Source organism: Bos indicus, chromosome 17 (genome assembly GCF_029378745.1).
Source record: "Bos indicus isolate NIAB-ARS_2022 breed Sahiwal x Tharparkar chromosome 17, NIAB-ARS_B.indTharparkar_mat_pri_1.0, whole genome shotgun sequence".
Classification (NCBI taxonomy): Eukaryota; Metazoa; Chordata; class Mammalia; order Artiodactyla; family Bovidae; genus Bos; species Bos indicus.
Genome location: NC_091776.1, coordinates 12677787 through 12704858, shown reverse-complemented (window position 1 = coordinate 12704858; position 27072 = coordinate 12677787). Strand labels below are relative to the sequence as shown.

General features: G+C 40.4%; 1 protein-coding gene across 5 annotated transcripts in view; it reads left to right on the top strand.

Moving 5' to 3' along the window:
• The window catches only part of SMAD1 (SMAD family member 1), an 82849-nt gene extending 58160 nt beyond the window's left edge, over positions 1-24689 (top strand). For all 5 annotated transcript variants that reach the window (XM_070769045.1, XM_070769044.1, XM_070769046.1 and 2 more), the window contains exons 3-7: positions 4599-4856; positions 7595-7711; positions 12888-13109; positions 18790-19046; positions 23334-24689. In XM_070769045.1, coding sequence (XP_070625146.1) covers positions 4599-4856; positions 7595-7711; positions 12888-13109; positions 18790-19046; positions 23334-23477 — 998 coding nt within the window. In that variant the 3' untranslated portion in view covers positions 23478-24689. The remainder of the gene's footprint in view (positions 1-4598; positions 4857-7594; positions 7712-12887; positions 13110-18789; positions 19047-23333) is intronic.
• The last annotated feature ends 2383 nt before the right edge of the window (positions 24690-27072 follow it).

Here is a 27072-nt window from a genome sequence, read left to right as displayed (position 1 = left end):
ATATTAGCATACACTATAAAGTCCCTACGGGGCTTCCCAGGGGGCTCAGTGGTTAAGAATCCGCCTGCAGTGCAGGTGATGCAAGAGACGCGGGTTCAATCCCTGGGTTGGGAAGATCCCTTGGAAGAGGAGATGGCAACCCACTCCAGTACTCCTGCCTGTAAAATCCCATGGATAGAGGAGCCTCGCAGGCTACAGTCTGGGGGGGTCGCATAGCATTGAACACGACTGAGCATGCATGCACACATAAAGTCTCTATAATTAAACCAGAGTGACACAGGGCAATGGACTAGAATGGAATGGGATGGAACATCTGAAAAATAGACCCTAACATACGTGGAAGCTTATGAGAAAGGTGGCATCTCTGACCACTAGGACAGAGGTGGGCTTTTTAATAAATGGTCTTGGGGCAGCTGGCTAGCCATTTGGAAAGATAAAATTAGATCTACTCCTTATGGTATAAATAAACTGAACTCCAGATGAATCAGAGATTTAAATAAAATATGATACCTTACATGCATTGGAAGAATGCTTGGATGAATTCCTCCTTACAACCTGGGTGTAGAAGAAGACTCTATGACTCAAAATCCACATGCAATTAAAAAAAAATTTGACTACCAAAAAATAAACTTGCACATAAGCAAAGTCAAGAGGCAAAGTGACAGACTGTGATAAGCTATTTGGAACATAATATATCATGGGCTGATATCTCTAATATATATAAGATATATAGATAAGATACAATATTTTATATATAGATAATGTATCTTATATAAGATGTTATTATATCTTATATAGATAATATATAATATCTATAATATGGATAAGATATATTTGCCTATATATTTATATGATTTACTTATTTTAATGAAAAATGGAAAGACCAAAAGTGAGCAAAAGGTACAAGCAGACAGTTCACAAAAGAAGACTAAAATAGGTCTTCTGAAGTACGTAAGAAGATGATCAACATGAAAAGACATCTATAGAAATGTAAAAGGGCACTAAGATGCCTACCATTTTTCACACATCCAATTGTCAAAAAAATAAAACATTTGACAGAATAGTCTGTTCGGGAGACTTTGGGGGAAAAATCACTTTCGTTTGTTGCCTGTAGCTATGCAAAATGGCACAACCCCTCTGCATGGAGACTTGATGATAACAGAATTATGCCTGTATTTACCCTTTCACGCAGAACTTCCGCCTCGAGGATACACCTTTAGCAGTACTGCCGTATATGCATGGGGTTAGTCATTGCAGTATTGTATATAATGGTTAAAATATTGCAGACTACCTAAATGCCCAGATATTGGAGATAGGTTGAATAAACTATGGTGCTGTTAGCTATAAAAGCAAGTTAGGAAGATCTCTATAGGTAGTATGAAGTTAATTCTAGAATATGCTAAGAGCCGTGTCATTGGTAAAGATGCTGGGAAAGATTGAAGGCCAAAGGAGAAGACGATGAGATGGTTAGATTGCATCACAGGCTCAGTGGATGTGAATCTGAGCAAACTCCAGGAGATGGTGAAGGACAGGGAGGCCAAGCGCAGTCCATGGGGTCTCAAAGAGCAGGACACGACTTAGTGACCAAACAACAAACAGTTGAAGAAAGCAAAGTGCAGGGGCTGCCTTTCTTTTTATTCATAAAGATGAAATAAGAAAGCAAACATTTATCTGCTTAATTTCCTCAAGAAGATGCACAGGAACCAGAAAAAAAAAAAAAGAAATTGATTATCCTCTGAGGAAATTAGATGGGCAGACTGAGTAAATAAATTGTAATACATACATATAATGAGGTGTTACACGCAACATTGGATAAATCATACAAACATCATGTTGAACTAAAGCCAGACACAAGGGTGTATATGATTCCATTTATATGAAGATTTATACATTTTACTATAGATGTGTGATACCTCCATACCTTTTTTAAGTTTATTAAAATATACCTTGTACCTACATCAGGAGTGGCAAAATCATCTCACCTTTTGTCAGAGGTGAGAAAAAAGGTATTGATCTCGTCAAGTTCATCTGTAGAGTGCTGCTTTGTTGTAGCTGGTGGTTCACTTCCGAGGTCACGTACAAAAGCTGATTGATCTCGCCTGTGGTGTGCACCAAGGGCAGACCTGTGCTTTAGAGCCAGACCACTGCACACCAAACAACAGGTACACGGGGACACGTGCGCAGAGCATCCACCGGAGGTGCAGAAACACATTGCCTTCCCCTGCCTTCCCTTGCAGGCAACGGGGAAGAAAGAAATGCCCAGTCGTAAAACTGTTAGGCAACAGGAGTCACTGAAGCAGGAGCCCAAGTAAGTGGGGAGGGAAGGGGGAGAGAAGAGAGACGGAGAATTGATTTTTCTGTTGCTGTCTGTGCTCCTGTTGGTAGGAGGGTTTACAGGCCAATATTTTCTAGCTTTTAAAGGTAAGCATCAGAATGGAGAAGTTATAGTAAGGTGACTATAAACACAAATTGGGAAGCAGTAATTCAAGTTGTAACAGCTGAAAGAAAAAGGGAAAAAAGTGTTTGGTTGTGTAGGTAATTTAAAGATATTGCACTGGTTCAGAGCATGTGTCTATTTTGGAATATATTGGGTTGACCAAAAAGTTCATCTTATGGAAAAACTCAAACGAACCTTCTAACCAACCCAGTAGATTTCTGTTGGTGTCGGGAAAGTGCTTGTGACTATTGGGAACTTTTTCTTCAACCAAAGTAGTTTACATTTCAAGTGATTACTGAAAGGTAAAAGGAAGAATTATGTTTTTTCGTTTTCTTTTTTTCTCTTTGTAGGTTTTTTTTTTTTTAATTGGAGTATAGTTCATTTCAGTGCTGTGCTTGTTGCAGATATACAGCAAAGTGATTCTGCTGTATACATATATATATACACACACATACATTCTTTTTCAGATTCTTTTCCATTATAAGTAACAATCATGCTTTTAATTTGGACAAACTCCATCACTGTGTGAAAAAGGAAATACATTCATTACACTAAACAGATTTGTTTCTAAGGGATTAAGTTGTAGGGAAATCAGTGAATTTTATGGAGGATTATGGAGACATTTAAGATGCAGTATATGAGACATTTTAACACCTTCAGAAACCGATTTTTACTTAAACAATTTTTAGCTCATGAATCAGTTATAATCCAAGTGTTAAGAGCACTTTTTCCTGTAGAAATGATATAAGCCATGGATAGATTCACTGGAAGGCCCTCAAAAATCTGCTTAATTCCTAATGCCACTAAATACAGTTTCTTGGGGAAAATGTATTCTGAGTCCTAACTCCCAGTAACAATAACAGATTTTAAATCTCCTCCTTTCTCCTCTCATGCAGTTTACCAAATGGACTGTTTTTCTCCTTCTAACCAAGGCCACAAGAGCAGTAGGGATTCCAGGGACCTTTAGTTTTCGGGAGGAGCCATCTGGTGACCCTGGCAAGAAGCTTAGGAACAACCCAGTTAGGGTTCTGGTAGCTGGCCCGCCCCTTCCCTTCTCATCGCCCTCGTCGTTGCTTTGCCTCTGGAGTTTTCTGGAGATTGAGAACAGCCCTGCTAATTATTGACTCCTTAGGTTCCTAACACACGGAGCTTTGGGGAGTGATTTGACTTGTTTGATTTCCTTCTCTACTAGGGCGTACATTTTTTTGACCTTTGTACTTTGAGTGTTCAGTTGGTAAGATGCTGATTGTATTGCTTCCTTTGCCTATCAGGTGGTGATAAGGGTTGCTGAGAAGTGGTAAATGCACTCAGATCCTTAGAGGAAAGTGTTCATCAAGTGTGACTACTGGGACACGCTATAAAGCCTGTCCCACAAAATATCGCATTTTTATCCAATTAATAATTTTCATGGCGTTTGGATTTTATACTGCTCACTGTATTTATCCTCTCAACCTTAGTTACTATCAGCACACTTGCTTTGGTTTAAAGTGAGCTAACGTGTCCATTTAAAACATCTGTGGTGAGTAGGGACCACCCTGGTGGTCCAGTGGCTGGGATTTTGCCTTCAAATGCAGGGGGCACGGGATCGCTCCCTGGTGAGGGAGCTGAGATCCCACGTGCCTCACAGCCAAAAAAATCAAAACATTAAACAGAAGCAATATTGTAACAAATTCAGTAAAGAATTTTAAAACATTTGTGGTGGATAATTCACAGCATTCAATAAATATTATTAACTCTTAAGTGTGAAATCTTTTCCGCCAGGGAGGTAAACTGGAATTGTCATTGGCAATGTATGTTCTTAGTTGTACCTTGGTTTTTAGTGGGTGAGAAAATTAAGAATCAGGGAACTTTAACATTTTTCACGTAAAAGAATGTGTTTTGCAGACTTTGCCTGGGCACTTGGTTGATGCTGCAGGTCTCGGGCTGGCCCGTCAATGATTCTGAGCAGACCATCATCATTTTTACGGCATTTGTTGCCAAGTGGGAAATGGCTTTTCATTTGAATGGTGCTTTTGAGTTGGCAGCACGACAAGGTTCAAATAACTTGTTGTGACTTACAGATTATGTTTCAACTTGGTTGTGTTTTAGTGTGACCTTATTAAAAGATTTTCATCATTCTCACTTTGGTCCCTCTTTTTTTTTTCCCTTTCCCCTTTTCCAGTTCTTCCTCCAGTACTGGTTCCAAGACACAGCGAATACAATCCTCAGCACAGCCTCTTAGCTCAGTTCCGCAACTTAGGGCAAAATGAGCCTCACATGCCACTCAACGCCACTTTCCCGGATTCTTTCCAGCAGCCCAACAGCCATCCGTTTCCTCATTCTCCCAACAGCAGTTACCCCAACTCTCCTGGAAGCAGCAGCAGCACGTACCCTCACTCTCCGACCAGCTCAGACCCAGGAAGCCCCTTTCAGATGCCAGGTAGGTTGCTGCATTCAGTAATGTCCTGTGGTCAGTGAGACGCGTCATCACAGTGCCATGGAGAAGCCGGGTTTCCTGGAATGGGGAGAGCTCGCAAGCCTTGGGACATGGCGCTGTGCTCTAAAACTCAGGATACAACTTTGAATGGAAGGAGACACCTCGTAGCCAAGCAAGGCGGTGTTTTATTTGTCCGGCACAGATGCTTGAATACGTTTTCGTGTTTGATTTTTGAAAGGTTTTGAAACAGCTGCATCCTTCTGGGAGTGGCATGGTTGTTCCAGCCTTTGCTCTTGATAAAAGCGAGCGGAAAAAAAATAGCACGCCGCACACATTTGCTGTTTTCATGCAAGGAAAAAAAAAAAACCCTGTCATAAGTGCAACCTCAGAAGAGATATTTCCTGGGGGATCTCACACACACACACACACCCCCACACACACTTAATTAGATTCGTTTAAGTGGTGATGTAATCCTGAGAAACACAGACTTGAACAACAAAGGACTTGCAACAGAAGTACCGGTAACCATCTGCTTGTTTAACTTAGCAAAGACAAAAGACCATTATCCTTCTGTAGGCTTCTCTGAGGGTGTAATGTCTGTCAATTAAATGATTAATTAGGACATTATATTTTTCGCGTTATAGGTTAATAAGCCAGCATCTCAGAACAATAAAAATGATTAGTGCCAGATTCCTAGCCAGTCAGCCTCACAGAGGGTACATTAAGCAAAGATACACTTGACATCTATTAACATTTCAAGAAGGGAAAATGAGTGGGCAAGCATGTTTAACATATTGAAATGTTTGGAGGCCAATTTGAATTCGATAGCAGAGCTAGTGTCTTCTCAAAAATTGAAAGTGGCCCATACTTGATATTCTTATCTTTTATTTATGTCCTTAGTGCTTTTTTGCATTTTAAGCCTGTTTATATTGAACTGGCTTGTTTTTCAATCAGAAACTGTTTAAGATGAGGAGGATGGGAGACAGATTATTTCAAAATCCAACTCATATCATCTGGTGATTTCCTGTCCCCTCCTGGACCCGTTGAGTTTGAGGAACAGGTTGGAGTCAAAGTTAGATGTTTTGGGTGGCTTTGAAGCAGTGGCAGACTCAGGGTAGCCCCAAGAGTGGAAAATACTGAAGATCATTGCTTGAATTTACACTGTCCCTGGCTGTCAGGGATTGAGGCACAGGCCGAGTAGAGAAAATGTGGAGCAGAGAAAGCTGAAGGGGTGGGAGGAGGGCCTCACGGAGAGAGCAGAGCATCACCCATAGTATGTGGTCCTTCCCACCGGAGCTGAGGCCACAGGAGGGTGATGAAGTTTTCACCAGTCTGCTTGCAGAAATTTATTGGATTTGGTCTCAGAGGAGGCTCTTTGTCTTCGTTTTTGGCTGGAAATAAAACAGAGGCAGTGTTACAGCTGCAAGGAAGAAGCTGAATTTTAAAAAAGCGGTAGAAAGAGTAGAAAAGGCATCCGGATCAGGTCCCTGCGGTCCTGTCTCTGTGCTTGGTAGCAGCTGAGGGACGAGGGGGTGGGGGGTTGGGGAGACGGTGGAAGTGGCCAGGGTGTGATTCAGCTGGAGAGTCAGTCTGGGAAATCACTGAGAAACTCTGCAAGAGCCGTGTTAGCTTTTTCTATTTGACGGTTGCCCCGAGTGGTGTCATCCAGGCTACTGGTTAAGATGAAGCTGTGTTTCCTGCTCTGTCATATGTGCCAGATGGTACCATGGGCTCGCCGTGGCCCTTGAGAAACTCGTTTTTCCATCACAAAGAATTATTTGTGGGAAAACCATACCCTGTATTTTACTTAAGAAAGTACAAGACTGGGACTTCGCTGGTGGTCCAGTGGTTAAGACTCCTTCCAATGCAGGGGCTGTAGATTTCATACCTGGTCGGGGCGCTGAGCTCCCACATGCCTCGTGGCCAAAATAACCAAAACAGATGCAATGTCATAACAAATTCAGTAAGGACTTAAAAATTGGTCCACGTCAAAAAAAAATTAAAAGTGAAAAATGCAAAAGCACAAGACTTGTATTAGTGTCGTTTCAAAAATCACGATGTTTGCATCGTATTTGCCAGTTGATTGTGAACTTTTCCAGAAGAAATGTATACAAAAATTCTGAAATAGAAGATAGTTGTGACAAACTGATTTATTTCCTCTAATTCTGTTGCTAGAGACTATTTGAGTGGATAGGAAGTTAGGTGGTCCTAGCGGACTTCTTGAAGTCACGGGAAGTTCAGAGTTTGAGTCAGTAAGTTGGCTGTCTTGAAACTCAGTTGGTAAATTCCTAAGAGCCCATAGATTTAATGCACGAGACCCTGAAGCTCCTTTTCTGAAGAAGTCCTTGTAGCTTTCAAAAGTTTTCCATCCACCAGGGAAATGACAAAATGCAGAGGTCCTTTGAAGGTGGGTCGTGTGCAAGCACATTTAAATACTCCTCTGATTGTTGTAAAAAGGAGTGATCCTGGGTAGGCAGACAGCTTCCAGAACTGGTATACGATGCTTTCCTCCCACTGAGTTTTCACTGCAGTCATAGAAGAATATGAGATGGTAGCCATCTTCACAAAGCATACCCCAAGCCCAGTGTTTAGTATCATCTAGTCTTCAGATGGGGACAGTGAAGTGGCCACTCAATCTCTTAAGAATTTCAGGCATGGAAGAGAATATATGTTTTAAGCTTGTGTGCTTGTGTGTTTACTAAGGATAAACAAATCTTTTTTTTTTTTTTTTAATTTTGTAGCAGATACACCCCCACCTGCTTACCTGCCCCCTGAAGACCCCATGACCCAGGATGGCTCTCAACCCATGGACACAAATATGATGGCACCATCTCTGCCTTCAGAAATCAACAGAGGAGGTAGAATGAACTGCTGCTGCTTCTCTTTTTAGAGTCTGAAGTTCTCTGTCCAAATGTTGCTTTCTCTCACAAATTTTTTATTCGTCTTGAAAAAGATAGCTATTTGAAGCTATAAAATATATAAGGAGCACTTATAAGAGAATTTCAGTAGAAAGGATTCCTTGGATTAGAAATAAGCCTTTTATATGAAGAACAGACACACTGATTTAGCTAATGAAAGTCTAAATATAATTGTGCAGCCATCTGTTTAGAGCCTTAGTACTTAATACTTCCAAATTGGTGATAAAAGAATATCTTTAAGTGAAAGACAAAGGGATGTTGAGGGGGAAAAAAGTGAGTATAAAGTTGAAGTAGAGTTTTCACTGGTGATTTCCAAAATGAAAAGATCATATAACAAGGCTTTCCAAAGGCTTCTTTTGTTGTCAGGATAAATATTCATAAGCCTCGTCTTCCTTCTGGCCCTCATCTAGAATAGTGGCAGCGGAACCAAACTAACAGCATTTGTTCCCTGCGCGCATGCTTCAATTAAGGCAAGTTGGAAGGACTTCACAGGTGGCACAGTGGTAAAGAAGCTGCCTACGATGGAGGAGACACGGGTTCAGTACCTGAGATCCCCTCGAGTAGGAAATGGCAACCCACTCCAGTATTCTTGCCTGGAGAATTCCATGGACAGAGGAGCCTGGCTGGCTACAGTCCGTGGTGTCACAAAGAGTCTGACATGACTTTGTGACTAAAAAACAACAACGCAAATTGAAGTTAAAATACAAGTTCATTACTAGGTATGTGTTATTTCATTCTTTCAGTTCAGTTCAGTTCAGTCGCTCAGTCATGTCCGACTCTGCAACACCATGAATCGCAGCACGCCAGGCCTCCCTGTCCATCACCAACTCCCGGAGTTCACTCAAACCCATGCGCATCGAGTTGTTGATCCCATCCCGCCATCTCATCCTCTGTCGTCCCCTTCTCCTCCTGCCCCCAGTCCCTCCCAGCATCAGGGTCTTTTCCAGTGAGTCAACCCTTCACATAAGGTGGCCAAAGTATTGGAGTTTCAGCTTTAGCATCAGTCCTTCCAACGAACACCCAGGACTGATGTCCATTAGAATGGACTGGTTGGGTCTCCTTGCAGTCCAAGGGACTCTCAAGAGTCTTCTCCAACACCACAGTTCAAAAGCATCAATTCTTTGGCGCTTGGCTTTCTTCACAGTCCAACTCTCACATCCATACATGACCACTGGAAAAACCATAGCCTTGACTAGACGGACCTTTGTTGGCAAAGTAACGTCTCTGCTTTTGAATATGCTATCTAGGCTGGTCATAACTTTTCTTCCAAGGAGTAAGTGTCTTTTAATTTCATGGCTGCAGTCACCATCTGCAGTGATTTTGGACCCCAAAAAAATAAAGTCTGACACTGTTTCCACTGTTTCCCCATCTACTTCCCATGAAGTGATGGGACCAGATGCCATGATCTTCATTTTCTGAATGTTTAGTTTTAAGCCAACTTTTTCACTCTCCTCTTTGACTTTCATCAAGAGGCTTTTTAGTTCCTCTTCACTTTCTGCCATAAGGGTGGTGTCATCTGCATATCTGAGGTTATTGATATTTCTCCCAGTAATCTTGATTCCAGCTTGTGCTTCTTCCAGCCTAGCGTTTCTCATGATGTACTCTGCATAGAAGTTAAATAAGCAGGGTGACAGTATACAGCCTTGACATACTCCTTTTCCTATTTGGAACCAGTCTGTTGTTCCATGTCCAGTTCTAACTGTTGCTCCTGACCTACATACAGGTTTCTCAAGAGGCAGGTCAGGTGGTCTGGTATTCCCATCTCTTTCAGAATTTTCCACAGTTTATTGTGATCCACACAGTCAAAGGCTTTGGCATAGTCAATAAAGCAGAAATAGGTGCTTTTCTGGAACTCTCTTGCTTTTTCCATGATCCAGCGGATGTTGGCAATTTGATCTCCAGTTCCTCTGCCTTTTCTAAAACCAGCTTGAACATCTGGAAGTTCACAGTTCACATATTGCTGAAGCCTGGCTTGGAGAATTTTGAGCATTACTTTACTAGTGTGTGAGATGAGTGCAATTTTGTGGTAGTTTGAGCATTGCCTTTCTTTGGGATTGGAATGAAAACTGACCTTTTCCAGTCCTGTGGCCACTGCTGAGTTTTCCAAATTTGCTGGCATATTGAGTGCAGCACTTTCACAGCATCATCTTTCAGGATTTGAAATAGCTCAACTGGAATTCCATCACCTCCACTACCTTTGTTCGTAATGATGCTTTCTAAGGCCCACTTAACTTCACATTCCAGAATGTCTGGCTTGTAGGTGAGGATCACACCATCGTGATTATCTGCGTTGTGAAGATCTTTTTTGTACAGTTCTTCTGTGTATTCTTGCCACCTCGTCTTAATATCTTCTGCTTCTATTAGGTCCATACCATTTCTGTCCTTTATCGAGCCCATCTTTGCATGAAATGTTCCCTTGGTATCTCTAATTTTCTTGAAGAGATCTCTAGTCTTTCCCCTTCTGTTGTTTTCCTCTATTTCTTTGCATTGATCACTGAGGAAGGCTTTCTTATCTCTCCTTGCTATTCTTTGGAACTCTGCATTCAGATGCTTATATCTTTCCTTTTCTCCTTTGCTTTTTGCTTCTCTTCTTTTCACAGCTATTTATAAGGCCTCCCCAGACAGCCATTTTGCTTTTTTGCATTTCTTTTCCATGGGGATGGTCTTATCCCTGTCTCCTGTACAGTGTCACAAACCTTCGTCCATAGTTCATCAGGCACTCTGTCTATCAGATCTAGTCCCTTAAATCTGTTTCTCACTTCCACTGTATAATCATAAGGAATTTGATTTAGGTCATATGTGAATGGTCTAGTGGTTTTCCCTACTTTCTTCAATTTAAGTCTGAGTTTGGCAATAAGGTGTTCATGATCTGAGCCACAGTGAGCTCCCGGTCTTGTTTTTGCTGACTGTATAGAGCTTCTCCATCTTTGGCTGCAAAGAATACAATAAATCTGATTTTGGTGTTGACCATCTGGTGATGTCCATGTGTAGAGTCTTCTCTTGTGTTGTTGGAAGAGGGTGTTTGCTTTGACCAGTGAGAATTAGCACTTTTTAAAGTAAAGGACTGGAAATAACCTCAGACTTTGTCAGAAGTCGCTGATATTTTTTTTAAGGTTTTCGCAGTTGATGATGAACTCAGAGAACTTTACTTCAATGTTCAGTGGAAGTTAAATAAATTGGAAGTTACACCTTTTTAATGTGTAAACATTTCTTATATCTTTTTTATTGGCTATGTGTTTTTTTACTGACTCTGGATTTTGATAATCTGTAAAGCATCCTCTCAAACATATGAGCTGACCAAGATTCTGGTTGGGGAAAATAACTCCTATCTCACACACCTTTGGAATGTGTATTTGGGGAACAGAAGGGAATGGGCATAGCCTGAAACGGTTATGAGCATGTGGACTAGCAGCCATGGTTGTTAAGCCAAAGTGTCTGATTTCAGAAAACAGACCTTTAATTGGCTTTCAGATTTTTCCTTTAAATGGCTAAAAATTGCTTCCCCATTAGAAAGTAAGTTTACCATTAATGTTTTTCTAAGGACTGCTGGCTTTGTTGAACCTTGGTGGTTTTCCTGGAGCAGGGGGTCAGCACACTGCAGCCCACAGGCCACGTCAGCCTGCTGCCTATTTTATAAATAAAGCTTTATTGGGACGTAGCCATGTTTATTCATTACATATTATCTGTGGATGTTTTTGCACAGCTAGGGCACAGTTGAATAGCGGCCATAGAGATTGTGTGGCCTCTAAGACCTTACTGGCCTTTTACAGAAAAAAATTGTCAGTCTCCAAGCTAGATGGATAGTACTTTGAATGATCCTGGTAGCTGATTAAAGCCTTCTCTTAATGACGTTGCAGCCTTCTTTAAGATTTGGCCCCTGTAAATCTGAAAGAACCTTGCTGATTGACATAATAGCTGATTGACATGGGATGACACTTAGCAATCATGGAAGATGGTGTTTGTTTTCAACTCACCTGCTTAAGTGTATAAAGCAGCGAATGTATGGATGGATTTTTTAATGATTATTTTTCTTAATTTCTTTACCGTGTTCTAAAGTAAAGGGTGTTTTAATATTCATGGAGGTTGATGTTCAGAACACAGAGGTCGTTCTCCTTTAACAGAGTTCATGCTTCCAACATGGATTTTCTTTTTTTTTTTTTAAGTGATTGTATACTCCAGGCTTCATAAAAACTTCAGATCATTACATATTGGCACAGTGGAAATATATGGTTTGTATTCCTGGAATCTCTAAAAGCAGTGATATAAGAGGTTTTACTGCAGAAGGAACTTATCTTTAGAACCTTTTAGTTGCAAATGTTTAGAAGCATGTTCTGTTTGGAGATTTGTTAGTCTTAAGAGATTTGACTTAACAAGCTGCATCCTGTCAGTAAAGTTGGGTAATTTCCATTGTTGGCCCATTCTGGGAATGGAGAGACAAAACACACCTGCTCTGCATGACTTAAAGCAAATATAAGGAAGTTAGCATGAAATCTGGGTGAGAGAGATATGATTCATCCAGGAAGAATGGCCAGCTGGCAGGATTTCTTCCTGAGTTTGAGGACTGGAGCAAGGCTGTGAGAGTTACTGGCAACGTGAAGTCAAGTAACTTTTTATCAATAATTAGAAACTGATTTTTCATTGCTTTGGAAAAGCATCGGCATACTGAGGCATTGTCCAGAGTCATTCCTTTTTTGTGCCAGCACCTCTGGCATATTTCCTGTCCTCTATTGTTCTCTCCCCACTTGTTTTTTTCACTTGCCACTTGTTGCCTTTCTTTAGATGGTGAGCCAGGGTCAGTGGTGGGGTCATTTCCATTTTGGCAAATTATAGAGCCAGCAGTGTCCTGGGAGTGTCCAGCACATACTGCTGGCGTGCTTAGCTGCCGTCTTGTTGATCCGATAGCCATCAGAGAAAATTATCTTCCAATGGAAGGTGAATGCCCCACTTAGCAAGGAGTCCCTGCTCCCGAGATCAGAGATAAACTCTGTACCTGATAATAGTGGTGGCTGTGTCACATCTTCATTCCATGACCCTGCGCCAACTTTACGCCGCAGTCTCAGTTTTCGAACGCCCGGGGCACTCCCCATGGGTGACTCTAAGCTTTCCTTTCTTACAGATGTTCAGGCGGTTGCCTATGAGGAGCCGAAACACTGGTGCTCTATTGTCTACTATGAGCTCAACAATCGTGTGGGCGAAGCGTTCCATGCCTCCTCCACGAGCGTGTTGGTGGATGGTTTCACCGATCCTTCCAACAACAAGAACCGCTTCTGCCTCGGGCTGCTCTCCAACGTTAACCGAAATTCCACCATCGAAAACACGAGGCGGCACATCGGGAAAGGTGAGCCTTCGCTGGAGCTTCTCTTGAACGGTCTGTCTGTCGCGTTCTACTTCCCCCAGAACTGACCGGCAGTCATTCTGGAGCCAACGCCAGATAATATACGCCTGCTTCAGTTTGTAAATACTTTTTTCAATTTGTGTCATCAGGAAGTTCTTCATTTCCCAGTCAGTGATTTTTGTGGTCTACGGACTCATAATTATTATTTAATTAGTTGAAATTGTGATTTGCTATTTGGGGATACTATTCTATCATATGTTTTGCTGCAGAATGAAATAGCTGTTAAAAATTCTTTACAACCTAAAACTAAAAGCAAATGCAAAGAAGTAAACGCTAATGTATTTCAAGTGGAATACATTAACTCACTGGGAAAAAAAACTTCAAGATAACTTATGAATATAGTAGTAATTCAGGAGACCTGGGTTCAATCCCAGGGTTGGGAAGATCCCCTGGAGTAGGAAATGGCAGCCCTCTCCAGTATTCTTGCCTGGGAAATCCCATGGACAAAAGAGCCTGGTGAGTTGCAGTCCATGGGGTCGCAAAGAGTTGGACACAACTGAGCGACTAACATGGCATTTGCATATCCTTGGCCTGGACCAGGTAAGGGAGAGTGCCAGCAAACATATCCTGAACCCTTTTGAGTGCTCTTCATTATTTAGTGGCAGAATGAAAGAAACAGTTATGAAACTTTAAGATGTATTCATATTGTAAAATTAAGCAAATGACTAAATGTGGATGCTGTGGGGAACCTGGGTTTTCACTGTGGTATAAGAGACATACAGGTGTGGAGGAGGGTAACAATAAACCCTGTGGAAGTTTTAGTGTGAAGTTATGATTTTAGTAGTGTGTATGTGTGTGTGTGCATGCATGTTTGTGGTCTCCGGTATATGTGTGTGTATGAAGGCCTATGTATTGGGTTGGCCTAAAAGTGCGGATTTTTTTCCATGTTACAGAAAAAGCCGAACGAACTTTTGGACCAATCCAGTAAATGTGTTTCTGCGTGCATATAGTTTCTGATTCATCTATTGGGTTCGATCTGTATGCATATAGTTTTCGATTCATATGCTGAAAGGGTCAAGAGGCAAAGATACCCAGCAGTAGTAAGCACATACGGTGATCAGATCATCATTTCTTGACGCCATGCTGCTAGAGAGGAACCCAGACTTTGGAGAAAGGGCTGACTTCAAGGCTGGAACAGGTGGGCACAAGATGAGTGTAGAATGTTTTGTTACGTCTGAAAGTAAAGAAATACTTATGCCCGATGGAGGCATGTCACAGGAGCCAACTTGGAGTGATTTCCACTGCCAGCTTGGATAATTGAAACACTGAAATAATTAAATACAGTGATGAGTTTTAAACCACTGGAGAACAATAGTAATTCATAAGTCCATACCGATAATAGATAAGTAAATGAATGGCGAAGGCTGATGGCTAAATATAGTGTGAGTTGGTGGAAAGTCTCCATTTTGCAGCCCATCAGGCAAGAATCATCAATGGATGATAAGTATAGAGAGAATTTTTTAGTGAGAATCGGGCTATTTATATGATTTTTAAGTGTCTCCTCATAGACTGCCTGTTACTTACAAGGGAGAGTAAAAATCAGTTATTGTATCCTGGAGAAATTGGAGAACAACTTGACTAGGTGATCAAAATGACCATCACCAGTGAGAGACAGGTGGCTATCATACGTCTGCAGCTGTGGTACCCTGATGAGGAGGTAACAGCACCTACAGAGAATCCCCATTGAGAATGCAAATCTGAATCTAATCACAGGGTACCTTCAGACAAACCACAGATGAGGCACATTCTATTAAAAAGAGTGAGGAGGGACTGTATTCTTCCAAAATATCAATGTCAAAAGACAAAAATGTGAAAATATTCCAAACTAAAAGAGGCTAATGAGATACCACAGCTCTGTAGTAATCTGACCCTGGACATGATCCTGTACCAGACAGGGAAAAAAAAATACTACAAAGATTATTATTGGGGTTAGCAGACAAAGTTAGAATTTGAGTGGTAGAAAGGATAGACGTGGTGTATCGATGTTAAGTGCACTGGCATTGCTAACTGTACTGTGGCTTGTAAGAGAAAACTCCTGATTTTAGGAAATACACACTTAAGTATTTAGGGGTAAAGGGCCATCGTGAAATGTTTCAAGAAGAAATTATATATGTCTTTTATATTTATAGATCAATAGAGAGAGCTGTCTATCCATCTGAGAGTCCTGTGTCAGAATATATACACATGTGTGTGTATGAGGGTGTGTGTGGAAGAATAGACGGAGGGCGGTACCCATGGTGAACATATGGAGCAAATTGTCACAACAGATGAATCTGGATAATGGTTCTATGGTGTTCTTTGTTCTGCTTTTCTTTGTTGTTTGTTCTGTGCCTATATGTTTGAAATTATTTCCAGAGTAAAAACTTTTTAAATGACCTCTTGTGAAATTTAAACCAAATTAAAAGGTTATTTAATAGATCCTTAAAAGACATTGGAGATGCAGTTGAGCATTTAATCCTGGAAACAAGAATAACTCCTCATAAAGCAGGAATTGATAGATAGTTTCTTAGTATGGTTAAGGCAAAAAAAAAATCTAAACTACACATTTAATGATAGAATGCCAGAACTTAGGTTCATAGCATATAGATACCTTCCTGTGGTCTGTAAACCCCTGGAACTATATATAAACACAGTTTTGCATACATTTGGGACAGAGGAACATATTTTTAATTCTGTTCTAAAGTTGACCATTACTGCACAGTAGTAAAAAGCCATTGTACTCTGGAACATTGCTAATGACAATTCGGAAGAAAACACGGATTCTGGGGATGCTGCTAAAATTGTTCCAGATGCCTTGACTAGAAGCACTCAAATGAAGATTTATAAATAATGGAAATAAGCCAAAATTATCACATTTGTAGATGAAATGATTAATTGATATTAAATGATAATATTCTTGGGATCGGCTCTTGAAGTGAAATTAGAAGGCCAAAAATTCTTCATGTATTTTGCCGAATTACTTTCCAGGAAATTTTTGTTAATTTTCAGTCATACCAAAAACTTATGAGTGTCCTTCCATTTTTACTCATTCAAAATTACTTACAGTGATTGTGTCTAGTAAAATGATAGGATTGTTTATCTAGAAACTACTAAAGAATCTATTTTTAGAAATTGTATGTCAGTTCTCTTTAATCTGGCAATAACTAGTTAGAAAAATATAATGGAGAGGAAAAAAAATCACATTTTCAGTAGCAACAGAATGCATAAATAACTTGAACCAGCGATATATGAGAATTATATAAAGAAAACCAGATTTAACTGAGAAAGAAAATTTGAATAAATAAATGGCAGTCAATGTTCCTAAAAGAGAAGACTTAATATGGTGAGAGCATTATAAGGATATTCTAATTTTTCCTAATTTAATTCATAGTTTAAAACAATCCATGTCAGAATTACAGTGTGATGTTTTTTGAAAGTTGGAAGATGTATATTCTGCATATTATCTGGAAGTATGCATTAAAGAGGCTTCCCTGGTGACTCAGATGGTAAAGAATCTGCCTGCAATTTCAGAGACTCGGGTTGGATCCCTGGGTATACGTTAGTGAAAATAGCTAAATTTTTCAATGAAGGAGTAAAGAAAAGAATCTTGAGGTGGGGGTTAATAAAAGATTATGAAGCTACAGTTAAATCAATGTGTAGACAAAGCAATAGAATAAAATAAATTCAGACTGGACTATATATAAAAGTTTAATGTGTGTTAAATGAAACAAAACAAATTAGTAGACTGTTTCAATGGTCCTGTAATAACAAAGTTAGCTTTGCAGGGAGGCTAAGAGTTCAAATCCTGACCTCATTCCACAAATGCAGGTAGATTAATGAGTTGAATTATTTTATGGAAAGCTATTGAAAAGTTTGAAGAAAATAAACTGATCAGAGAGGCAGAGATTTTCTAAGCGTAAAAAGCAATAGAAGAGTTTACAAGAGATTTGTCTGCTTAGAAATTTCAAACTTCTGTGGGTTAAAGAAAAACAATAGCATGAACCAAAAAGACAAAGGACTAGCAGGGAAGCAAATAGGAAATAAATTATTTATATCTTTCCTATGTGTGCAGCTCATAAAAAATATTAAAATACTGGAACTCCAATGGGATAAATAGGTAAGAAATATGAACAGTAAATCCACAAGAGAAACACAGATGGTGAGTAAGCAGAGCAGCACTATCGAGACTCAGTGCAAATTAAAACAATATTGTTTTCCAGCTATAAATTAGGGGAGTTTTGTTGTGTTTGAAACTCAGACTCAGTACTGGCATGGGTGAAATAAGAAAGGCGCACATCTACTGCTGGAGACTTGCAAATTGATAATTGCACTCTGGCAAAGTGAATCAAAAGCCTTCGATCCAATGACTTAACTTTCAGGAGTCTCTCTTAAGAATATTATCAAGAATTATGCGGCAACATTGATCATGGCATTGTTATAACAGAAAATTGGCATTGACAGAATGGTCCAGTAATGGGACAATCCTTTAAATAAATTGTTGTATTCATTCAGTCATGGAAATGTGTTAAATGTTTGCAAAGAAAGTTTGGTGATACCCAAGACCCACAATGATGTGTATTCATAGTTATTACCTCTGGGCCGCTAAAGGAGTGATCATGTGTTCTGCTTCCTTATATTTTGCTTCACTTTCTAAATTTTCTAAAATGAAAATTCCTCATTTTTATAATCAGGAAAAAGTAAAAAAACAAACACACACACCCTCAAATTGTTTTCTCTACATCAGACAGAAAAATGGGCTTCTGCTCCAGCGGCAGTTTAATTGTTACAGGAACCTTAGCCATTGTGTATACTTATAAACACAGCACACAGTATTTTGGATGAGACAATAGCTTTAGCACTGACTAAGCCTTGCCAGAGTTACCTGCAAGGTCCATTGTTGAAGGCCACATGGGATGGGACTCTTGTTTGCTGGGTGGCCTGGAATGCTATGGGGCTTTGTCAGAGTGGGTTTTTTTTTTTCCCCCTTTCATTTTTTTTTTAAGGATTGGATAAGATCAATTTCCTACACTCCTGGCACTCAAGATCTCACTGGAAGACGTTTGGAGCAGATGATAATTCAGCGAGATCATATTCTACACGGAATTATTGTTTCTGGGCTGTTTTCCCTGGACCTTTCCTTCTTTCCGCTCTCAGCAATACTTCCTCCACCTGTGGTTTTCTGGTTCTTTTACTCCTCTTGATCCTCCCTTTCCTTACCCTAAAAGTTTTTGAACAGCTTAGCTGCAAAATAAACACGAGAGAGCTTATGTGATGAATATGTGTAGGATCCCATAATCAAGTCCAGCTTTCTTATGCTATATTTTGTAAGTGAGACTGTGCTCTCAATCCATGGCCAAATAGGGCATTAAATGCTTTTGAAAATGAAATTGCTATCCTCTGTTAACTGATTTTTAAGTTAACACACTTTGCTGTGTTATTAAATATTTTCTCGAAATTGTCTAGACAGGCATGTTGGCATACGGGCTTTATATTAACTGATATCGTTAACTAAGATTTTATCAATTGTGTAAGACTTAGGGAATGTTTATCTAATAACCGTGTAAATTTACATTCTGAAGCTACCGCGATGCTTGTCAGCTGTGAAAAACAATAATAACCACACTCTACGCTTGTCTTCCTGCAGGAGTTCATCTTTATTATGTCGGAGGCGAGGTATATGCCGAGTGCCTCAGTGACAGTAGTATTTTTGTGCAAAGTCGGAACTGCAACTACCATCACGGATTTCATCCCACTACCGTTTGCAAGATCCCGAGTGGGTGTAGTTTGAAAATTTTTAATAACCAAGAGTTTGCTCAGTTACTGGCACAGTCTGTGAACCACGGCTTCGAGACGGTCTATGAGCTCACAAAAATGTGCACTATTCGCATGAGCTTTGTGAAGGTAAGTGGTTCTGGTTCCTCTGGTCAGGGTTTAATGCACTTCTGCATTATATGTAGATCTGTATCCTCTTGATATATGTCTGTAGACACCAACTTATTATCTAGCCATTTTAACCTTTAATAAGAGGTTAACTATTGGGAAAATATCATTGGAATGTAGGAGTGTTTGTGTTAAATGTTAATAATAGCAGGTTTTTAAAAACTTTTCCTGATTTGAATAGTGCTATTTTATCTATTGTAATATTATTAGAACATGTTATATATATATAACATATATACTCTAAATGCATGGTTGTCTTATGAGATCAATCCTGTAAACACAACCCTCTTTTTTTTAATTCTATATTTGTTAGTATTTTTGTGATGATAAACACTTGGTACTTTTGTTTCAACAGTAAGCAAGTGATTTTTTTTGTAGAGTCAAAGGTTTTTTTGAAAGTGAAAGTTTGCCACACTAGGATTTATTTTTGATTGGTCCAGGATATTTTTTAGTGGTTCCAGCAAAGCTTGTGATTTTGTTATAATTCAAGAGTTTAATAAGGCCCTTGCCTTAGCACTAAGATTGTGCTGTTAGGTTTGAGGAGGGTCAAGGTTACAGACATTGTTCACTAGAAGTGACCTCTTTGCTGCCTCTTCTTCTGCCACTGAGAAGTAAAAATTTTAAGATGCCATCAAAGTATAAAAAATAGTTCAAATATACGATTAAATTTATAAGTCAGTAGGTGGCTCAGTAAAGAATCCATGTGCAACACAGGAGACGTAGGTTCGGTCCCTGGGTCAGGAAGATCCCCTGGAGAGGGAAATGACAACCCACCCCAGTGTTCTTGCTTGGAAAATCCCACGGACGGAGGAGCCTGCCAGGCTTCAGTCCATGGAGTCACAGGAGAGTCGGACACAACTTGGCAGCTAAACCACCCCCAGCAACAACTTACTGTGGCTGACTTGTCTCTGAATTCTCAAACATAGACTTTCCTCCTCTGTTACCCTGAGTAGCAAAACTAATTATATATTTGGGCGAGGCAATCACCTTTCATGTCCTCTCCTCAGAAGCTCACTGAACTTGTTGTTAGACCTGTTCTGTGATGAATTTATTACAGAGGATAATTTCAGAACCTTACTTTGTTAATCATCCTTTACATCAAAGATAACTTTCCCTGAAAATCATTTTTTCCCTACTTCTCTGAGTCATGTTAGGAGAGTTTCACTGTGTTGTCTTAGTGTTTGTTTTCTTGAAACATAATTCAGCAGTTTCTTATAGCCAAGTCTGGTACCTTTCAAATATTAAAGGAGATTTTCTACCTTTTAGAGAGGTTTTCCTATATGCTGTATACCTATGAGACCACAAAGAGCTTTTTCATCCATTATTAATATGCATGGTTTAATTTTTTTTTAACTTTTTAAAGGTTTTTTTTTTTTTATTGAACCATTTTAAACATCTGTATTGAATTTGTTAGTATTACTTCTGTTTTATCATTTGGTTTTTTGGGTCACAAGTCATGTGGGATCTTGGCTCCCTGACTGGGGATCGAACCCGTAGCCCCTGCATCGGAAGGCGAAGTCTTAACCACTGGACCACCAGTTGTAGTTCTTCAGTCACTAAGTTGTGTCCGACATTTTTCAGCCCCTTGGACTGCACCTCGGCAGGCTTCCCTGTCCTCCGTCTCCTGGAGTTTGCTCACACTCAAGTCCATTGAGTCGGTGATGCCATCCAACCATCTCATCCTCTGTCATCCCCTTCTCCTCCTGCCTTCAGTCTTTCCCAACATCAGGGCCCAACAGGGAAGTCCCTGATTTCTGACTTAGCATTTTGACTAAAGTGAATTTAAAATTAGGATGATGACTTGCCAGCATTGTGTTTATTGTTTTTGTTGATAGGGAGGAAATATAATAAAACATGAAGATCCATGTTCTTACTCTGTCATGTGATTAAGGCCCAGAGATTCCTTCCTGACCCCCGTGTTCATTATCTTTAAAATGGGTGGCTGTAGTTAGGGAACTGGGGTCCTTCGATGAGTCCATTATTACTATCAAAGGACCACTCTAAGAGAATTTACGACTGTAATGCTCCAATTGGCTTTCTTCTCAAACTTATCTCTTATTGATTACCCAATCAATTTTAATAATTTTACTTTTACAGATTTTTAATTATTTACTTTTACACAAGTGAAAACCACCTTTACACTAATAAAGAGTGTGTATAATCAAAGATATGCATTAAAAATAGATTAGCATTTCATTCATTCAGCAAACATTTTTTAGCACCATTCCAAAATAGCAATACAAAGATAATAAAACACCTAAAGTCTCTAGCTTCAAGATTCTGATGGCTTAGTCTATGTTTAATTATAATATAAATTGATAAGTACTGGAATGAAGGCTTATACAAGCTATAAAGGACAAGGCTGAGAAGCTGGATTTGGAGAGTTAAACATTTCAACCTCTTGCTGACACGATAAAGGGCAGCTACTTACTACATTAGCAACAAAAAATGTGATCACTGTACAGCCTTGTTCTTTATTAGCATAAGCACTACATACTCTTCCCTCAGCATCTTGGAGAAAGGATAGAAACTATTTTAATAATGTTAAGAGCCAATTTTGTACTATTTTGTGAAGATGATCAATTTTGGCCTTTAAGCGTGTATTTTATAAATTATTTGCACAGTAAACTCCCCATATGTGAAAATTCTAAGTCATTTCATCTCAACAAGCATCTCTAAAGCTTCTGCTTTGTGCCGATCACTCTGCTAGATGTTTGAGAAGAAAAATAAGTGAGATCTGGTCTCTACCTTCAAAGAACTTACTGTCTAGTGCAGGAAACATGGACTTAACCTTTTCATTAAAGTTAGCAGTATGGTGATATGTTTACAGATGCATGGATGTTTATATCTGTGCGGTTCATATATTTCAAGTTTCTTCTGAAAGTTCTGATATTCAGATATATTGCTTGAAATTTCTGAGATAAAGAGAACCCAGCCTTCTCTGACATCTCTCAGGAAACAAGGGTTTATCAGTATCTCATATGCCCTCATCCACCACACCTGTAAGGATTTGATGTTTGCAATAGCAAAATTATTTTTCTCTTTTTCATAGAGACTTCTGTCAACTTTCATGTCCTAATTCAGTAATCCTGAAGGTCTCTGGCAAGCTACCCTTTTGTACAAATAATCCAAGTCACTGGTTGCTGCTGCTGCTAAGTCGCTTCAGTCGTGTCCGACTCTGTGCGACCCCATAGACGGCAGCCCACCAGGCTCCCCCGTCCCTGGGATTCTCCAGGCAAGAACACTGGAGTGGGTTGCCATTTCCTTCTCCAGTGCATGAAAGTGAAGTCGCTCAGTCGTGTCTGACTCCGCGACCCCATGGACTACAGCCCACCAGGCTCCTCTGTCCATGGGATTTGCCAGGCAAGAGTACTGGAGTGGGGTGCCACTGCCTTCTCCGAAGTCACTGGTTATGTGTTACTAACAGATTTTTGGATACTTATGTGCTCCTGCCAGATTTGCTTAGAGATCAAAAGGTCAGGAGCTCTGTGTTAGCAAAGGAACTGTCAGTGGCTGAATAGGGAGAAACAGAATGTCAGTTTGTCTTGCATGCCTTTTTTTCTTATTTTCTTGATGATAAGAGTTTAACAATCCCTGTCATCACAGTATGAGTAACATAATGGACAATGAAAATGAGAGCTACAGAGTGGCTATTACAGCAGCCTTGTAATGTACTTTAGGCTTCTGTGGTGGCTCAGGCTGTAGAGAATCTGTCTGCAGTGCAGGAGACATGGGTTCAATCCCCGGGTTGGAAAGATTCCCTGGAGAAGGGAATGGCAACCCACTCCAGTATTCTTACCTGGAGAATTCCATGGGCAGAAATGCCTGGCGGGCTGCAGTCCTTGGGATCACAGAGAGTCAGACACAATTGAGTTGAACACTTAATAATGTAGCTTAAAATTTTCATTCCCCGAGACTTGTACTCTTTTTTTTTTTTTTGGCCATACTGAATAACATGCGGGATCATAAGTTCCCCAACCAGGGATCCAGCCCGAGCCCCCCACCGTGGAAATGCGGAGTATTAACCACTGGACCACCAGGGAAGTCCCCTAAGACCAGTACTTCTTAATCTGGAATCCACATATGGTCTTTGGGGAGCTATAATTGTCTGGAAATCATGTGTACACATTTGTGTTGTGAAGAGAACCATATCTTGAATGGGAGCATCCGGTTGTGTGAGCTGTTTTTAACTCCGTAAGTTGAACCACTGAGTCAAGCAGGTTCAATGACTCCCACTGTTGTTTCCAGGGCTGGGGAGCAGAATACCACCGCCAGGATGTTACCAGCACGCCCTGCTGGATCGAGATCCATCTGCACGGCCCCCTCCAGTGGCTGGATAAAGTTCTTACCCAGATGGGCTCACCTCATAACCCTATTTCATCTGTGTCTTAAACGCCTCAGGCTTCTGCCTCTGGAGAACTATTGAGCCTTGCATGTACTTGAAGGATGGACGAGTCAGACAACCATCTGAACTGACAAAGGAGCCTTGACAATACTTGACCTCTGTGACCAACTATCGGATTCAGAAATTGAAAACCCGGGCTAAACATACTGTTGATATCAAGAACCTGTTTAGTTTACATTGTAACATTGGATTGTAAAATCAACTAAAATGCATACTTTTTAGCAGGACTTTGTGTATAGTTAAAGGAGAGAAGGCCAAGCCAGGGACAAATCACCTATTGGAAAAACGATCCTAAGAGAGTCTTTTGTGTTTGGCACTTTAAGGTCATCGTTTGGCAGAAGTTAAGCATTAATAGTCTTTCTGACGTGTGTTTTTATCAGGTTTAGAGCCTGCGTGGAGTCTTCTCTTCGTGGGTTTTCATAATATTTTAAAACTATTCGTTTAGTAAAGGTTTTTGTTTGTTTTTTAAGTAAAGGTTAATCTTGGTGATATACATAGTAATCTTTCTAAAATCGTATGCTGACCATAATGCTGTCAGAATAATGTTAGACATAACGCTCTTTGCTAAATATATATGTACAGAATATTTGAAAGTTAAGAATTGATTAGACTAGTGGGTTTTAGGAGTATTGAAGGGGCGGGGGGAGAGGGAAATGCAAATGTAGAATATACTGTAAAAATTCAGTTTGTTGCTTTAAAGAAACAAACTAATGTCTGAATTTTGCTGTGTTTCAATTTTTTAGAGATTTTATCCTTTTTTTTTTGCATCTTCTATCTCATCTTCTCCAAAAAAAAAAAAAAAAGTTGTGCAGCTGGTTAATTCATGTAACTGTGAGAGCAAATGAATAATTCCTTCTGTTCTGAAATTGACTGCCTATGTATTTCAATACCAGTTGAATGGAGTTGCTTGAATTTAATAAGGAGTTTTTATGGAGTTTACAGTACAGAAATAGGCTTTAATTTTCAAGTGAATTATTTGCCAAACCTAGTAACTGTTAAATATTTGGAGGATTTAAAGAACATCCCTGCTTAAACCAATTTCAAACTTTGAAAAAAATTTTTTTGTACTATGTTTGGTTTTATTTTTCTTCTGCTAATCTTTTATATTCACTTACGCTCTCATACATTGAGTACTTTTATTCCAAAACTAGTGGGTTTTCTCTACTGGAAATTTTAAATAAACATGTCATTATTGCTTACTTTGATTAAAAATTTGTTGTTTCCTTTCTTCGCACATAAGATTTTAGGATTCATAAAATTCACTACTCTCTTGAGAGATTTTTCTCAAATATTCTTTGCCAAACATAACTAAATGACTAAAAAACTAAATTGCAGAGGCAGGGAGACTTAATCATGAAAAGAGCAGTGCATGTCTGCTCAGTCACTAAATCATGTCTGACTCTCTGCAACCCCATGGACTGTAGCCCGCCAGGCTCCTCTGTCCATGGGATTCTCCAGGCGAGCATACTGGAGTGGGTTGCCATTTCCTCCTCCAGGGGATCTTCCCAACCCAGGGATGGAACCCCAGTCTCCTAGGTCTCCTGCGTTGGCAGGCAGAATCTTAACCATTGTGCCACTCGGGAAGCCCAAAAAGAGCAGAGTCACTTTAAATCAGAAAAGAAAGGATATAAAGGAACTTTAAATGTGAAGAAAAAAACAGACTTGCTCAACTTGGAATTGCGGATCTAAATGCACAGCATTTTTTTATGTGAGGAATTTCAGCAGCAGCTGTTATTAGTGGGTACTTCTCAGTCAACCAGAAGTCCCAATTACTAAATTTCAGATGAGGATACAAGGGTGACTATGAAAGGATGTGGGAGGAGGAAGGAAAACTGAAATTGCAACTGGACAGAATGATTGCCTCTGCCATCTCCTGGGGACTGGGCTGATCCCATTCTCTCTCTCGGCCCCACCCCACTCCCAGTGCTGAGTTGTGAAGGACACAAATGTGGGGAGACTCAGATTCTTCCCTGGCCAAACAGATCCCACTGCTTCTCCTGTACATTTGTATACCTCTTTCCCCGGGGTATTTATCAGCCTCATTTACTCCAAACTATGACCAAGCAGAAATTTCCGCTGCATCTTTCTGTCTCCAAACACATCATGGTGTAAGTGTAGAGAGTCAGATGGAAGACCTCCGTCATGACACACGTTCATACGTGCTTTGCTGGGTTGTTTCGTTGCTGTGAACCTCCGTGCCCTCATCTGTAAAATGGAGATAATGTTTTTGTGTCCTCACTGCAAAGGTGAGGAGAGCATCTTTTCGAAGAAAAATACGTGTGACTATACCTTGGAAACATAGCTGCCATGCAAGTATGTGGTCACTGTTTGCTTGGATCCTTTCTGTACTCTGTTTTCCCCCTTACCTACTAAGTCATTCCTGGCCCAGGTGATCTGGATACCCGATGGTGATTGGTATGCATTTGTGCTAAGTCCCTTCAGCAATGTCTGACTCTTTGTGACCCTATGGACCATAGCCCGCCAGGCTCCTCTGTCCATGGATTCTCCAGACAAGAATATGGGAGTGGGTTGCCATGCCCTCCTCCAGGGTATCTTCCCGACCCAGGGATCAAACCCGCATCTCTTACATCTTCTGCACTGGCAGGCGGGCTCTTTACCACTAGTGCCACTTGGGAAGCCCATGGGGATGAGTGAGCTATAATAAAGAGAAACTTCTCTGGTGGTCCGGTGGCTAAGAATCCACCTTGCAATGCGGGGGATGTGGGTTCAATCCTTGTTTGGGGAGTTAAGGTCTTCCTTGGTTGGGGAGCTAAGATCCTATATGCCATGGAGCAACAAAGCCTGCAAGCCACAACTAGAGATTGTGCACGCTGCAAGGAAAGATCCTGCATGATGCAACTAACACCTGACAAAGCCAAGTACATAATTAAAAAATGAAAAATGAACAAAGTTATCAGCCTTCAGCAATGAAGTGTAACTGGAAATTGTCTAAGAATAAAGAGCTCAGGTCAGGGTTTCTCACCTTGTTCTTCAGATCAGTCGCTCAGTCATGTCCGACTCTTTGCAACCCCTTGTTCTTAGTGGACAGCTATTTTTCACTTTCCTGTGTTCCTGGGGCTGCCTATTGGGACAGGTTTGCAAGTGGTGTCGCTACGCAGGCAGCCAGCTTGGAAATCTACCAGGTGAAACTCCCAGGTGTTCCAGGGCCCTAGGAGTTGGCAGTACGGAGCCTCTATCAGCGCTTCATGCTCAACTGCGATTATTTGTAGTTTTGGAAAAATCCTAGGACTATTTTCATCAGCCATGTGTGTGCTGAGTCATTTCAGTAGTGTCCAATTCTTTGTGACCCTATGGACTGTCGCCCACCAGGCTTCTCTTTGTCCCTGGGATTCTCCAGGCAAGACTCCTGGAGTGGGTTGCCTTTTCCTCTTCCAAGGGATCCTCCTGACCCAGGGATCAAACCCATGTGTCTTTACCACTAGGTGCCACCTGAGAAACCCTATGTCATCAGCCATAGGAGGCTTTTAAGTCCCCTGGAAGTTTTTCATTAAAGGAATAAAAAAGTCAAGCAACCGTTTATTTGGATTACGAGGAAAAAAATGTAAACTAGTTCAAACAAAA